The sequence below is a fragment of the Bombus huntii genome, chromosome 3, assembly GCF_024542735.1.
Source record: "Bombus huntii isolate Logan2020A chromosome 3, iyBomHunt1.1, whole genome shotgun sequence".
NCBI classification, from domain to species: domain Eukaryota; kingdom Metazoa; phylum Arthropoda; class Insecta; order Hymenoptera; family Apidae; genus Bombus; species Bombus huntii.
The window spans coordinates 2,919,753-2,937,213 of record NC_066240.1 but is presented as its reverse complement, the minus strand read 5'-3'; the positions used below and the strand labels follow the sequence as shown (position 1 = coordinate 2,937,213).

Genomic DNA, 17,461 nt, shown 5'->3' with positions numbered 1-17,461 from the left:
ATTTATGAAACTGCAAATATCAGCTATCGGAACGATACATTGCGGATTTTGTCAATATCATCTAATGACAAAATCCGAAATCACTTAGTTGCCAACTCAATAGAAGGATAACTATGAAGTTATTGAATACGCGAGGCACGAGTTAATTAAGCATGAAATAAGGAAAAAATTCATTCGAAAGCTAATGATCTGGAACAGTGAGAAACTGCATGGGAAGAAAAAGAGGCGCGCGAAAAAAGAAGCAAAACGGTATCGCTTTAACCAAATATATTTATCTATTTATCCATTTATCTATTTGTTTATTTACTTATACGTACAGTATATGTAAATAGTAAACAAGAGATAAAAAGAAAATGGCAGTTTAAACGTAAGCTAAGAATAATTATAGTTTATAGTATACGGCCTACGGAGTGTTTTGGTTTTAAGGATGCTGGGGTTTGACCGAATACGTCAATATTCTGATGAACAGAGCTAATTATACAATTGAGATATCGCGAATCTCGATAAATTTTGTGAATCACAACGATTTTTCCGCGTGACTGAGCGTTATCGCTGAAGGATAGCGATTAACGTTTCCAGTTTATTTAGCGAAAGCCGATCGTACGTTGCCACAACAAATATCGTGTGGGTCATCTGGCAATTAGCTTTGGTCCCATTAATTAGTTAATGACGGTGATGCGAGTTCCGATTCGTTTATCACAGAATCGAAGTTCAGTTGGAAGTTCGGCCTGAAATAATAGAACGTACTACGATTCGCGGTTTATGATCGATACGTTTTGTAATATGCTCGTTAAAACTTTTTCTTCGGCTTTTTTTTCGATAACGAGCATCGAGAAAAAGCGTTTACGATGCTCTACTGTGCTACCACTACTATTATTACAGTTATTCATCGTTTACGCAAAAAAAAAAAACGTTAATCCGATGCACGGCGACGAACGCTGATCTTTGCGAAATTTATGCTTCCAACAAATATCTTGTAACATGTGTACACATTTTCAGATCAAAATAATCACGGTGCTCGTAAAATACACGCATAAAACATTTCTAAGACCGCGTTCGAATACATTCGCGAGCCACTGTACATCGATCAACCAGTCGGTCGATACTTTTATTCGTTCGGGATTTTCGTAATTACCGACACGAAATTGAATCTTCGGCCAGGCAAAGGTTCTTGGCGAAAGGCTAGCGGGATATTGGGATCGACGGTTTCGCGTTTACGAGTAGGGCTCAGGAATTATTGTTGAGTAAGTTAAACGGCGTTTAACGAGCTGACCACGTGCACCGATGGCTCACTTACGATCGTGCCGATGGCTCTTATAAAACTAAAAACCACGGAACGCTTCTTGACGCCGATGGATCGAACTTTTTATCCGTTTTTATCCGAGCGACCGTTCGAAATATCGTTATGTACAGCTGCCGTAAATGAAATCCGCGATAAACAAGAAAATGAATAACGTCGTACACAAATTATGCCCCGTGACGTGGAAGTATCCTTTGGAAATAGAAAGGGCCCGAGAACTCGATGAACGAGATTCGAGAAACTCGCGGTTGACGAGAGATTTCGGGCAACAGAACGATAAGTAAACTGTCGTCGGACGAAACGTGGTTTTGGGAAAAGTCAGAGAGAGAACGGGATAGAAAGACCGCGGAAAGCGTCAGCGACACTGAAAGTCAATCAGAGTACAGGCTGATCGGACCTGGGTAATGGAAAGTCAGCCTAAAGGTTTCTCTGGTACCACTCAACCACCCGTCGCGATCTTTTTCTCGCCGTAGTTAGAAACCGAAATATTTCTCGTTTTACGACTGCAATCGCAACTTCCTGTTTGTCGATCGATGGAAGCGAATTGTTTTTAAACAAATGCTTAACGCCTCCCTCGTTTCTCCTCGTTCCTTCTTCATTTTTTGTCGTTAAGCATTGCAAAGCATTTTTCCTCTCGCAAGCTTAACATCTCGATAAACGAAGATTACCCTTTACACGCTCGCAGTGCAGTCGTGTGATTGGAGGGTCGATAAGTTTTAACGATACATTTTTACGATGCGAGACAAAATGAAATTACGAGGAGAAAGATTAGCAAATCAGCGACAGTGTCGAGCTAGCCGTGTAAAATGAAAAGAAAAAGAAAGTAAGAAAGAATAGTATGAAAAAAATATGGTTGATTTTATCGACCGCGAATAAGAGACAGGAGGCTGTCGATTTGGAGGATCGAGCTTGCACGATAAGCTGTGACTTGGACTTCGATAAAGAAACTACCCTTTGGCACTTCCCTTCTGCTTAGGAATTACCGACACGATGTTGCATCCGCCACGGTAAACCAATGCTTTGTTACCTAGCGCACTCTGCCAGAAAGTTCTTCTCTTGGTTTTTCCTTCCACTAGGTCACGGATATTCCAGGCCGTATATTAAAACCACAATGACACCGGCAGTTACAGATTTATTAAGTCAGGGATATTTTATTTGCGTCAGCTGCGAAACAAATTACGATACTTCACGAGCGTATATTAAATATTTCGTGGTGTTGGAGGCACGAGAATTACCTCGTGTTCACGGTTACAGTAGGAGACGGTCGTCTTTATTCGAATCCGAAAGTTCACAGTTTTGGTAACTGGTCTTTGAAAGTACGAAAACGAGAAATCGAAATGTTCTCAAAGAAGCTTTAATGATTCCTCGTTGCCTGTAAATCCCCTTCCCACACGAACGTGGGAAAGCTGGAAAGAGATCCAATTTCGGTGGAGTAACAACTTTGATTCGTTCAGAGGCTTTTGTTTTTCGCGATCGATTCGGAATCGTTTCTATTCCCTTGATCAACGAAACTCTGCCTCGTTACTGGATAATTACAACGTCGATCCATGTTCCTCCGTTTCTTTCGTTTTCGTTCGCTTTTTCGTTCGAGCTGCGACACATCAGCTGACTTTTCAACTGTGTCGAGGGAAAACACGTATTCGGGGGAAATAGACAGCCTAGAAAGGGCTACTTTTTGATTTTCGGACTTCTCCGTTTCTTTGATTGCCTCCGGTTAATTATCAGTTTGCGCAACTCTCCTTCGAGACTACACTTAATTCTCAGCGTTTATTACGCGTTTACGTAACGCCGGCAGCGACAGCTTTATTTCGTCCAAGAATCGCGTAACGTTACGAAAGAAGATAAAAAACCGACGAAGGAAAAGGGGAAAATATACATTTTTCCAATATTTACAAGGCATTCGGGATATTTTCTTCTCGCATTTACAAGCGATAATTTTGATTAATTTAGAAAGTGTCAAAGATTTGCAATATTTGCCATTTAACGATCAGTTGTTAGTTTTGTGTGACATTTCCAAAGGATGTAGCGTTACGTCAACATCCTTCAATGAGGAAACAGAGATAGCGTGTGCGAAGGAGCGACAAGGAGTTAAGGCAGAATCCTCGTGTCTGACCGAACAACGGTACGTTCTACTGCGACCGAGTCGACGTCTCTCCTGTTTGGTTTGTGAAAGCACCTCGTGATTGTCGATTGCCGAAAGATAGCGAGAGTCGCGCGATACAATTTATATTCATACCTTCGTCTACTCCCTGACGTTAAAGACACAATCATCGTTGACACGCGATAGAGACTTCAAGGAGACGAACGCCTATCCCAATTCCCGTAAAATTGTACGAACAAACAAAACATCCTATGAACAGAAAAAAATGTTTCTTCGCGTTGGACGAGGCGATCTTTTCCGCTAGTTTCTTCTTAGGTGAGTGTCATGGCAAAATTGCTCGTTAGGTGTAGGCGTAGGTACAGAGTTGAAAGAAAAGAAGAAAATCAGACGAGACATTAGAGTTATGAAAATACTTAATTAGCGAAAACAACGAAGTAGTCGTGGATCCATCGTTAAGTTACGTAAAATGTTCGTCAAAGCTTTTAAACGAATATTTTGTTGCGGCTCCGAATCGATTGACCACCGATTCGTCGATCTCGTTGTTCTTTATGTAATCGGTTTATCCAAATTTCCACACGGTTGCTTGTTCGCGTTCGAAGAAGCTGAGTCCGATCGAAGAACTATCTTGTTCAGTGTTAGTCTTAGTTAACAAAAGTCTCGTCGTTTAAGTTTAATCATCCCGGTGTTTACTCTTTTTTTCGATTTTATCTCAGCCATCCGAGTGACCTCGAAGCATCAGTGACGCGTTGTCGATGACCCTGAGAATTTTTCTTAACAGTTGAATTTTATGTTATTCTATTTCAACGACGCTACCTTGATTTTTTCGTAAAATTACGCAGCGCCGGAGAGAAACGATGCAGCTTTCCACACGTCGTTAATGCAAATTTCAGCGGTATGGTTTTTATCGACGAGCGCTGGCGCAGTTGGTACTTGGGGTGCAAGTACCTGGCGGCTCGAAAATCTCAAAGGGAAGATAAAGATTCTGTTTACGGGCATCGATACATGCATCGTTAAACAAACGCTTCGAGACATGCGACGAAGGAACTCCGAACCGCATTTCGCAATACCATAGCTCTTAAGTCAGTCAAAATACTGTACGATCATGTATCATGGAGAATGCGGAGATTTAAAACAGTAGCAAAAAATTACAAATTGCCTTCTCGTGAAAGCGATAAGAATCGAAACGATTAGACGAGTTGTGCATGTACATTGCACATATTTCAACAATGAACTCTGTTAAAGTAATACTATATAACGTTTTATTAAATACAAAATTTATTAGAACAGAATAATAACATAATAACTTGAAATATTAACGAACAACGCTATTTTCTCTTGCACATCTCAAACAGGAATGAATTTGTTTTATTGCACATCTATTCATTCAATACATTCTCGTCTCATGGCGTTTTCCTTTTGTCTTCCTCTCATTTTCATTCCTCGTTCGTACAATACAGATGTACATACATCTATTTTCTAACAAACTCGAAGGCTAATTTTAAGCGAAGAGTATTGCAGCAATTTAACGGTTATCGTTCGCTCATCTTGTGCAGATGGCAACTATTCAGGCGTTAAGTTTAGGTCGATGAAATATGGCTGGACTGTTCGTGCCGAAGTCGATTGATGCTAGCCTTGTTCGTTTGAAAAATATATCCAACTGTTTTTTTTACGCTTCGAGCGTATAAAGTAATTTCTAATCCGATTATATATTAAACGACTAAGCTTTATAGTTCTTCGGACGCCCCTCGAAACGCTAGACTATTTAACGAGCATCAAAATATCCCAGGTACTTCCGGGGTAGCCAACATCGAGAATAAAAAGTTGATGGCAGTGCCTTTGGGAAAACGTGTAAGATCCATCGTGGTGAACGATGACCTGCAGCTTTTACCGCGTTTTATCGTCATCGCTGGTGTGATTACGTTTCCCAAAGCTCCATAGTTGATGGCCCATTTCTAGCGAGTCGATTACATATCGCTATACTGTCGATTGCTGCCCTCTTTATTGCCCGATAACGAGCATATCGAAGTTCTACTATTCACAACTTTCTTTTCGCGTTCTTATAAGTCTTGAACAACGTAGCTGTAATCGACAACTGTAAGGTCAATTTAAACAGGCTTCGATATTTCTTAAACGACGTTGCGTGCACGTAAACGCAAAAAGAGGGAAATCAATGGAATATAATTTGCAAAGAATTTTCTGAACCCAGGCGTAGCCCATTGGAATCATTGCATCTTCGAGAATATCGAGATAAAATAGCCAGCGGTCAGTATCGACGTTCTTCGCATGAAAAATTAACGTCGTTACGTAGCTGCAGCTCGACCGCACGAAAATCACCGGTTTCCATCTATAACCTGACTGCGAATAAAAGAAAAACGACGGAATTTGGACGAGCGAACGGTCAAGGAGAGTAGGACACTGTTGATGGCGAGACGCAATCTCGTTACATGAAAACGCGACGGTAGCAGCTCGATTACAGCAGGAATCCATTGAACGCGTAAAACCGATGCGTATTACACGGAGCAAACACCGAACACGTTATAACACAACCGAATGATAGATGAAGGGATAGGGAAGGACAAACGTGATCTCGTGGCAAGAGTCAGGGCCTGTGGTACGTCGACCGGACATACCGTTTGGCATATTTTGGGGGATGAGACATTCCTGGCTCTTGCCACCGCGAATTTCCAACCCAGCTGCCGCATTGTCCCGCAATTCTGTCCGTCCATCAGACTGACAGTGGATCCCCGCACGCGTTGAAAAATGTCACGCCACCCTTGTCTCTTAAAATTATCATATTCGTAATCGCAACTAATCGAGGCTGCCGTCCGTTCCACGTTAAGTTTTCCTCTCGTTTGAATTTGTTTCAACAAGAATTTACCCAAAATCTTCGAGTGTGGAGTTTTCAAACTTATAACATCCGAAACGAAAAGGCCACTACGCTAAAGTTTGCCGCGTCGAAGCGATACTAGCTTCTCAAGTTTCGTTGGTCTCATGAAATGTATCGCTCGAAACGGTTAGTCAACGATAGTGAAATATGCTCTAAAGTTATTCGAAAGTGAAAGCACGATATATTTTGCCGATCGTTCTTTACTTTGTGGTCTCTTTTGAGAATCGAGACAATGGTTTGCACGTCATATCGGTGCTCGACTGCGAACAACCAACATTTCTCCTTGCTCTTCCTTTGAACAACGTTCCCTTCCGCTAGAGTAAAGTATAAGAAACGGTTAACGCAAAGAATCAAAGTGCTTTGATAAGCCGGTATTTTAATAAATGGCCTTTTTACGTTCAAAAATACCTTCTCTTTTGTTTTGCCGCGATTAGTAGATTCTTGCGGAGCGAGCTTGCGAGAAAGGGAGGGAATTACTTCGCGAATCGTGCATTCATCGAATTAATCCTTTAATCCGTGTAACCTGGTACGGTGAGTAGGCTAGGGTGGGGGAAGGATGGGTGTCGTGGGGAACAGGTAGGTGTCCTGTGGGACGGAGCTTCGAAAAGCTGCTGTACAGGCGTCGAAATATCGTCGAATCGTCGGTGGAACGCGTGATCGTCGAAAGAGTGGCTCGGGGTGGGTTTTCCACCCCCAGCGTTTCCACCACCAACGCCGCCGACCCAGTCCCTGTGTCGGATATAAAGTGGTCGCGTGCTTGCAAGCTCAGTCACTCTGCCGCTGAAGCACCGATTCTCGCAGCTGCTCACCAAAAACAACCGCCCCACTGACACCGACTACCCTCGAATCGCATCTCGAATTTCCGGAACTGCTTCCACAAGGTACTTTACTTTTTCATTCGTCCTTTTAATTTTCATCAATCGTCGCCCAATCGCTGTTACTCTTTTTTTCTTCTTTTGTCACGCTTCATACGTACAGATAACGATACGTGTTTCACGCGATCGGATTTAAATAACGTAATTCTTCGACCAGATGCGTTTTGAAAATTCTGCATGTTGGAAGTTTGAATTTCGTGTCGCATCGTTTCATTCGTCTCAGTTACCTCGACCGTTACGTTTCGTTAGTCTATCGTACACCTCATCTTTGTTGGATCAATTCAAAATCGGTGAGTCGTGATTCCTTTGGCATAATCGCGAAAATAGAAGACCGCGTGTAATGGAAGTCGCGCTTAAAACGTTTTACGTAACTTATTGACGGCACAATAATTTATTCCGAAACAATCGCGATTACGTTCGCCCACCTACAACTGCTATAATGCCTTTGACACTTGAATGAAAATTATCGTGAAATGCCCGTCACTACGCGTAATGGTTCATTCGGAATATTACAAACGTTTTTCTCTAACAATGTGTACAAACGTTCCATTTCGCTCTATTGTAGTCTCGCAGACTGAGTCATTTCATCCGATCGCGCCTAAAGTGGAGCGATCTATTCAGTTGGTTTGAAAAAGAGCACGAATGCCTTTGAAATTTCCAATATCTCGGAGTACGGAGCTTCGAAAGCTCTAAGAAATAATCAGGCGCGGAAAGGCACTTTTCCCGAAGATATCGTAAAGTTCGAAGCGTTCGTTTCTGTAATTCACGCATTAGACGGAGTCGAGGAAAACCTGTTGCCCAGGGAGGAGTGCAATTACCCGTCATTGCCTTGTCTTGTCTCCGAAAACAAACGGTACTCTCCAACGTTTCCTAACTCGTTGCAACAAGCACGTAATTATCGGATCTCATTGTTCTCGTCTTTTACTTTCTTTCTACGGCAACGCACGCGAATTCGATACGAAACGATGCAACAAATTTGAAGAAAGAACGGAGCGTCGTTATATATTCCGTTAAAATCGCTCGACATATATATGCGTATATATATATATATATATATATATATATATATATTCGAAACGTGATCTTGGTGTAATTAGTTTTTCCGTAGATAGAGAAAAGTCGCAAGTCGTTAACTTTTGCATCTATTTCCCTTCTTTTTCGTAGACACGTTTCATAAAAGCTTTATAAAATAAGATACGGTATACCTGCTAGACTAATAGTTTTTCGACATAGATAGATTTACTTTTTTACAGAGAATACTGAAATGGATCGTTTGATGCATTCAAAATTCTATGATTCTATTTAAAGAATAACGCTGACCTTTATATACATTAAGCTACTTCTTCCCCGAATTGTACTTACAGATGAAAATAGGGCATCCTGTGTATCTCTAGACATTCCGATCGGTATTTCGATATTTAATTAATCGCGCAAATCGCATCACGATACTTCACTCAGCAGCGCGAGTATTTTTAAACGGAGGCACCGTATCACTCTCGATATTTCCTCCGTTGAGTTATCGTTCTGTCAACGACAGTTAGAGCGGCTGTCGGTGCTCATCAAGCAGAATCGAACTGTCGGCTGTACCGACGAAAGCGTCTCCCTTGTCAGGCCCAAATAAATAAAACCAACTGACAGTGGTTTTCTGACCAACCTATTTTGACACCGAGTAAAATATTCCATCAACGATCGATCTCATTCGTTTTACCAATCAAAACTCGCTGCCATATAAACTCCACCGTCTTTATCTTGCTTGTTTCCCCTAAATAAATTACTACGAAATAGAAGATGTTCTTCTTCTTACGCACGTAAGATGGATGATCGTCCTTGACAGAGCTACCGCCGCTCCACGTTGGTAGAAACATTTTCTAACAGATAAGGCTGTGGAAAAACGCGTTCTCCATTTTCACGGTATAAAATTCTACTTTGGAGAAAAATCGCGTTGCTCGCATTCAGAAAAAGGAATTAATTTAGAATTATTATACATATGTATGTGTGTATATTCTTCACCGATCGGTCGTTGGGAACGTTGCGAAAATAGACCAGACGTTGATTTTAATTTTATAAAAGGCGCTTCCACGGCAGTCGAACACTGTCTTTGATCGGGATTTTAAATCACCTGGCGTATCGACGAGCCTTTGACCCTTCGACGTTGTCGAAGATGCAATCGTTCGATTTTCTGAAACGTAATCAACATACGAAGCCGTCGTTAGATACTTCTAGAGCTTCCTATGGGGTGATACGAACGCTCGTTACTTGCACGCTATCGTCATACGTATCGAGAAAAGTTCGACGGCGTATGCATCGTTGCTTCTTATTAACAGAAATAGGTTCGCGTCATCGCCAGATTCTTCGATTCGCGATAAACATATGATTTTCATAGAGTAAAGCGCCATAGAGCTTTTCTTCCACAACGTGCATCGACAAACGACATTTGTACTTTCTTCGTATAGCTTGGAAATTTTCTTCCGTCCGATATCGTAGCTTTATTATCGATCTTCAAACGATATCTGTTTAAACTGTTCGAAAGGTCAATCAAGATCGGCGTTAACTTTGGCTACGTGTTGGAGAAAATAGTCGTTAACGAGTCGATCGTTAGAAGCGTTTGATTTAATACTTGCAACAACTATAGTCCTTTCAATTAGCCGGATTAACCAGGTTTTTGTTGCAGGACAGAGATATATCATGCCGTCGCTACGAACTGTCATATTTCTGGCCATGGTCCTGATGGTGTTGATCGACTTGTCGATAGCCCTTCCAGCCGCTGACAAGGAGAGACTTTTAAACGAGGTAGACGTAAGTAACAAAATCCGCCCCCTACGAAAAGAAAAAATGATGCACGCCCGGTATAATTGATGTTTTTATCGGTGATCGCGATCGGTCTTGCTTGTTAGCTTGCTAACTAATCACGTAAACTTGTTTTTAAAATAGAGATGCATAAATGAAAGAAAATATCGTTTATAACAAGCTGCAACCTCACGCTAGACGAGAGAATACCGCGTCCGTACTCGCTGCGACACTCGAGCGATGACAAATGTGCCTCGTTACCCTCTCACCTTGCGTTGTCCTCGATTTTATCCGCGAGAAGGACGGCAACGCTCCCCTGGAACTCGTTTCGATGCCGTACAAAAAATATGGAACAGAACAAAAAAGTCCTATCCGAAGACTTAAATTTGCACGTACGACGTGTCAATCGGTTTTGCGCGTTCGCTTTCAGCTTTTTATATTCCTTTCAAGTCGCACCACCGTACTCTTCCATTTCTTCTCCTCCCTTTCCTTCTTTTTTTCTCACGATTTTGCCATGAACGCGACGTTATTTGCGGTCGACGAATGACGCACTTCGATCGGTTAACCGCACTTTGAAACTATTTCACTGTATCATTTAACAGCGGCTTCTCTCCGCTTCCAAATTAATTTCTTCGTCGATTAATCAGACAAATGCGATCGAGTAATCGGTACACGCAACTTTCACATCGCGATATCGTGGTTAGCCTATTTGTCCCTGATAATAAATAAATAAATAATTAGGATAATTATTTACAAAGCAAATATGTTATCAAAGTCAATATCGTGGACAATCTCTTCCTCTACGTGTTACCGTCGCTCGGCTTTAGTTTCCGAGATATTCGCAAAAGTTTCTGTTTCGTCGACCGTATAATTTTGATCATCGAACAGTCACTTTTTTCAATATCATGACTAAAAGCGTTTCCAGCTTCGAATAATAATAATACAATATAAAACTTAATATATGAATTTTATCTGTTTTATTATTCAATACCTGAACTTATTTCCTAGTAGCTTTATTGGCCGCTTCACAACGGCGGAATACTAATTCATTATCTGACCCAAACCTAATCCATTGATTTTTCTTTCCGAATCGAGTTGGAAACGATTGTCGAAAATGCGTTAGGCTGTGCTATATTCCAGAACGAAGCGTAACGGTACCGTAAATTGATCGGAAACTTTTTGCGAATATCTTGCGCTTGATTATTACATCCGAGCGAACGATGGTAACGTGTATAGAGAAAGATCGTACAAAATGTTGATTCTGATAACATGTTTCAAGCTCGTTGAAAGCACCGAGGTCGTCCGTTTTGTAAATAATTATCATAAATAGGAAATGAGAATTTTACACCGAGCAAACAATTTCCTCATGGGGAGATCGTACAAAAGAGAGAAGATGTAGCTTGGTAAAGAGGCAACGATTTATATTACAGTCACGCGCGTCAATACAAATGAATACCGTTCTGTCGCATACTCGTTTCGCACACCAGGCACACGGATAGCGACAGTGACAGCAAACCGTCCTTTTTTCAATACGAAGGACTCCTCTTATTATGCCAAGTGTTACCCTCCACGTATTCGATATATTCGATATTTCCAGGGGGCTCCAAGAGAATGTTAATAATCGGTCCTATCCTTGACCAACGAAAGGTTCACTCAACGATCGATAATGAAATTTCCACAATTTCCGAACGATGTCGGAGACTAAAACGCGTTACTCTTCGAAACCTTTATCCTAGTTTACTTCGAGCTAAGTTTCCGGTTTCACAATCCGACCAAATTCAGATCAAAGTCGATTACTTCTAATTTGAAATCTGCGAGTAGTTGCAGTGGTTCACGGAAATATTCGAATTCGCACCGGAAAAATCTTCGCCGAATATATTCGAAATAGTACGAAAGCTTTCGAACCTTTGCTGTCGCTATAACGAAACATTAGTGTTCATAGTAGTATTTGAGTACCAATTCGAAAATACATATGCAAGCTACAAGACATTTGCTGCAAAACATACGCTTATCGTTAGTTATAAAAAAAATTAGTATATCGTAGCTTCTACGTAATATCGTAATACTAAATATCGTAGGTTATTAATATAACGAATAATTGACTGCACGATTACCTTAATTAATTAAATACTTCCACTAAATATCTCAAATTCCACCGATACAATCGCGATAGCCGCGTCTCGTTACGTTACTAGTGAGATTTGAAAATGCTTTCTAATGGATAAAAGGTTTCTAAAAGTGTTGGAATACATCCGTGAGCTACTGTAACCCGGATTTCAATGAAACATAATGCAATTTCGCGACTCAGATCTGCTGACGTAACTTTTATCGAGCGTGAGCGAGTTGGTGAATATAAGAACGGCAACGTCGAGCCATCCGAAATGAAAAGGATAATCGGACGAGAAACATGGGTAGGGCAGAATAGGTGGAAAACGCTAGTGGTTGAAAAGGAAGCGAGAAACCTGTTGCTCGGTCCCTATTCCAGCGTGTAAGCGACTGCTTGACAAATTCAATTTATTTATAACCGTTTCGCGAAATGTCGCGTTAGTTTCGTTTCCAAGGCTGTGCAAACTGTCGAGTCGGTCGCGTCTTGCCATGACAGAGATGCGTTTGTTAGCTGTGAAACTACTTAGTTTCTTCGCGATAGTTCCTCGCGCTCAACTTTTTCCAATCGTTTCGATTTTCCCCGTTTCCTTCGATCCCAAAGCGACGGATTATATATAGGCGCGTGTATCGAAGAACGTGATTGTACCGTGACGTGGCTGTAATGGCAATTTTAATTCCGGATTCTATTAATTCGGAATTTCCACCGGTTAATGTTACCACGCAGGTTCGAACACAAACGACGTTAAGTGCGCAATTAACGCTATCTCTGATACTCCACAGATACGGTTTAATCGTGCGCGTCCTCAGGATGGTCAAAGACAAAGCCGCTTACCACGGCACAGTCGCATAGTTTCAAGGCACGTCGTCGTCCGGAATTCCAACAACAAGAAATAGCTACATATTAGGCGAGATTATAACTCATATACAAGATGTTCCCGAACTGCTGGTACATACGACGAGGAGGAGAATCTACGCGAGAAAATAAATGGGAAACGTGGAGCGACGTTTTTCCTAGGGGGCTTCGTTATCGAGAAAATCGAGTTCGTAAATTTGTCAAGTATGCTCGAACCTGGCTAAAACCTGGCTGAACAGGAGTAAATAAGTGACAGAAGATTGTTCCACGTGTGAAAAGAATCGAAGGACGTAGGATAACATTTTTTCATTTCCTTCTCGAGAAAAGTAAATTTGACTTTCTAATGTGTTTAACGATCAAAATTTATTTTCTTCGATATTTCATTTTATATATTTCACTCCTTCTCGCATGTAGAATAACCTTCTGCTCGTTGTCTACTCGTATCTAGTCTGTTAGCCAAATTTAAGTACATTTGACAAATCTTGAAACTGGATTTCTTGAAAAACGAAGTGCCGTTTGAACGAATTTTATTCCATATTTTCGACTTGTTTTTTCCACTCACGATAATCTTCTTTCGGTTTCTATCGCCAGTTCGGTAACAGTCTGTGTACAGTAGCCGAATAAGAACGTAAAAGTGGGCATGAAGCGGTTGTTCCTTATAAAAAAATAATATATCGCGTGCGTATATTACGCGTAATTATTATTACTCCGCGTTGTCGGTGTACGGAAAATATCTTCCATTTTTAGAAAACGATACGAGACAAACGATTATTCGTGATAGGCTCGTTATTCGCTCGGCAATTTCTTTCCAGATATCTGCGTATTTACTATACACGGAAGAATTCTCGATCTCCGTAACTGGCGTAAATGTTACAAACTTGTGCGGCGTCTCGTAATCCCGTCTTACAATTTCGACGTGGCTCGATCGAATTTACGGTTTAATAATACCAATTGCACCTTTCACAACGTACATCCTTGTCCGTCGCGATGACAGCTAAACGATCGGACGTTTATAGATACTCGGATTAAATTCGATCGAACCATCGGTCGAGTTTCAAGATTTGAACGGGCTTAGATAAACTACAAGTACGATTCGCACGAGTTAAAGAACGTCGATTCCCTGGAGAAAACTAATCTCCGTCGACGGAGAAAAGAAATATTCGCGCTGTTAAACGCGACTTTTGTTAAACGTTTCCAAACGAACGACTGCAGCTTAAGATTTCAATATGCCCTTACTACTGGCTACTATTTCAAAGCGACAAATTAAATTTCTCCTCCGCTGCAAGTACAAGAGGATCGTTAGGATAGAAGCGTGCGGAGAAACGAAAAAAGAACCGTATGTCCTTTGCAACGGATTACAAAGCTAATTGCCAAGCGAAACGAAATTACGTTTGTCGATGTATCGGGACCTTGCTCTTTTCTCTCGTCCTATAAACGTGCAGCAGTTTGCCATGTTGTTCCAGGAAACTTGTCCTAGAAATTATACACATTACTCTTAAACTCGATTAGGGGACCGAGCGTTTGTTCGTCCGTTACAAATCACAACGACAGTGACGTGGATACGTCGCGCGAGGGTTTAGTTTGCAGCATTACGGGATTCAGCGATGCTGATGTTCATCTCGAACGTAGGATGTACAACGGAAAACGCGAAGATCTTCGAAGCATTACATCGGTATTAAATCAAAATACTACGCGAAGATGTTTCATTCGTGCTACCTTATCCAGGCTTTCCACGACCATCGTATAAAGTACAAACGCGACGCTCGCACAAAGTCCTGTTGCGTAACTCTTATCTACACGTTTGAATTGCAAATAAGCTACCGCGTACCGCGCACCATGCCTCGTTCAACAACAGGTTCATTCGTTTAAGCAGTTATATCGCACGAGGAATTTCCCGTAACTCGACATTAGCATACGTATGTTACGGGGAAATGAACATCGGAGATGAGCAGATATCGCGCGAAATAACGGCATCTTCCATCGATAGGAATTTATTCCTTACTTTTCTCGAAAGGAGACCATCCCGTGCAAAAAGAACTCGAACAATACAGTCACTCGTTCTTCGATTCCCTTCCCATGTCGTTTCTCGCAGTCGGAGTTCGCTCAGGCTCGAACGACGGTATCTCGCCTAATACGTTTCTTCGATGGATTTTTTCCAAAGGAAGACGAGTTTCACGAGCCGCGTATATTCGTCGCTGGAAATCGACACGGAGCTCTTTGCGAATCTTTTCCGACGGACCGTCGACGTACGTCTCGCCCAACTGTTCTTACAAAGGAATCGCAGGATATTAAAAATCGGTCTCCGCCCGCGACGACTAATCTCGCAAACGGCTCGTGCAAAGCCGGACCGCCACGACTTTTCGAGCTCCGTCACGGAGAGAAGCACCGATAAAGAACGGTGGTTCGTTCGAAGGAAGGCTGATAAATTTGCGGCTGATCCGATAATCGATAGCTCAGTAACGGCAATCCGATTTCACTTAGCGTCCGGTCGTCCGTCGCGAACGCTGATTCAACAACTTTATAAACGTCGAGTTAAACGCTCTCCTGCCGCGATAGACGCGTTCTTCTTTCTTTCCATTTGTTCGTTAATTTTTAATCATTCGCTCCTGCAAATTGCTATTTCATCTTTCGAAGCGCGCACAAACGTTTAAACGAGAAACGCTTTGGCATCGGATTATTAAACTCCTCTCTGTCGCTCTATTCGCGCTTACCACGCTATCTCTCTCGATTCTTTTTAAATATCTTTATTTACTTACGTATTCAGACTACAACCATCGCGTTTTACTTGCATCCCGCCTATCCTGAATCGGATACATGCGTTATCCTGCTTCAACGACTTTACGCTCCGTTGATTTCGCGCACATTTTCCCAACTAAAAAAAGGAAAAAAAGAGCCGCACGAGAGAGAAAAAAAATAGTGTTCAGCGAAGCCATACCGTTATCCACGTGTATTTTTTAAACGATTTCCCCATGTTCTCTAACGCCACGAAATTCTTTTGAACGTAAATAAAACCGCGTTAGCTTTCATAGCATTATTATCCATTAACGTTGCTTTTCCGATGGTAACGCGAAAGATCGCGAAATATATCGGGGTCAATACGACGTCACAGGGGTAGGATGCTCTCCCTCTTTTTTTTGACTTCCGATGCACGCCATTACGGCCAATGAAATTTGTTTCGTTTCGCTCGCACGACCCATATAATCGATGTTCATCGAAACGTAGCTTTGGTCTTTCTGAAAAAGTCGATGCTGCGAAAGTCAGATATTAGAAATAACGACGTTTAACGCGTCCAACAACGTTCCAATAACACGAAGCATTTTTCCTTCGAGATTGCTAGTTACGTGATCGAGTGCTTTCCTTTTCCTTTCTCCCTTTTTTTTCTTTTTTTTTCTTTTTTTTTGCATTCAGGAAAATATGCACGTGTACGCCTAATCCCGAGCAGCGTGAACGCAGAGTGAACACGAAGATTTAGCGTACGATACATGTAATAAAGCTATTTTTCAAACTTTTCGACGTCTCTGTTTGCTCGAGATAGTCGGAAAAAAATTTCACGTGTACATATCGCATTAACCGCGATATCCGCAAAAATTCATAGCAGCAAGACTATCATAAACTTCCGTTTAACGAAAATTCAATGTCTCTTTCGTATGGCGGAAAAATCGTGAAATTTGTATCAACATCGACGATAAATCTTCGATCTGTTCGCGATGTACTCGAATAAAGAGTATGATTTTTCGAGACCTGGCGAAAGCGTGTGTTTCAGCTGGTGGACGACGATGGAAGCATCGAGACTGCTCTGATCAATTACCTGTTTACGAAGCAAATCGTGAAACGGCTTCGGAATCAGTTGGACATCGGGGATCTCCAGCGTAAACGCAGCTACTGGAAACAGTGCGCTTTCAACGCGGTCTCCTGCTTCGGCAAATAAAACGTCCAGCTAACTCGACAATCGCCATCGTGCTTCCTTCTTCTTCTACTTCTTCTTCTTCTTCTTTCTTCTTCTCCTCCGCCTATATCTCTCTTGTCCAGTGGTAACTTTTAAATAGTCGAGTGTAGCTCGACGAACACGAACCCGATTCTAGTTGCGAACTTTACATCCGCGCATATCCAGGTTCCGCTGATCTTCGGATATCAATGATACCAAAACTCTAATCATATTTCTAGCAGGAAGCGAATCGTTTGTTTCTTCTATCGCGCTTGAAATTTGAATCGTCCAATGGAATTTCATTTAAAAAGGGAAACGCACGTGGAGAAGACTTGGAAATGTAGCGGATGTAAATTAGCACCGAGTTTCCGCAATACATTGTATTCGATATTAAGAAAGAAAATGGTAGATTAGATGTTATCGAGATTATATATTCTCGCGATATAGCGATCGGCCACCTCGCATTTTTATTCCACGTAAATAGACTTTACGACTTATTTCGTTGTTCGACGGTGGAGCGGAATGTATCGCTACGTTCTTGTAAATCAAATTTTACGTTTATGAACACGGTGGCTGTAATCATTAATGGAGAAAGTTCAATAAAGAATTTATTTCTGTTGTATGCAA

At 41.6% G+C, this 17,461-nt stretch overlaps 1 protein-coding gene across 1 annotated transcript; it reads left to right on the top strand.

The window, feature by feature from the left end:
• Positions 1 to 7,002: 7,002 nt before the first annotated feature.
• LOC126864331 (prohormone-1) lies at positions 7,003 to 17,461 on the top strand. The gene is made up of 3 exons (XM_050615612.1): positions 7,003 to 7,169; positions 9,835 to 9,959; positions 16,673 to 17,461. The coding sequence occupies exons 2-3, from the start codon at positions 9,849 to 9,851 to the stop codon at positions 16,835 to 16,837; spliced, it is 276 nt and encodes a 91-aa protein (XP_050471569.1). The 5' UTR covers positions 7,003 to 7,169; positions 9,835 to 9,848; the 3' UTR covers positions 16,838 to 17,461.

Bases quoted from the DNA above. Each gene is read 5' to 3' on its own strand.
- LOC126864331 (XM_050615612.1), top strand. From the start codon at position 9,849: ATGCCGTCGCTACGAACTGTCATATTTCTGGCCATGGTCCTGATGGTG. The intron at 9,960-16,672 runs GTAAGTAACAAA...CGTGTGTTTCAG, and splicing joins GACTTTTAAACGAGGTAGAC to CTGGTGGACGACGATGGAAG.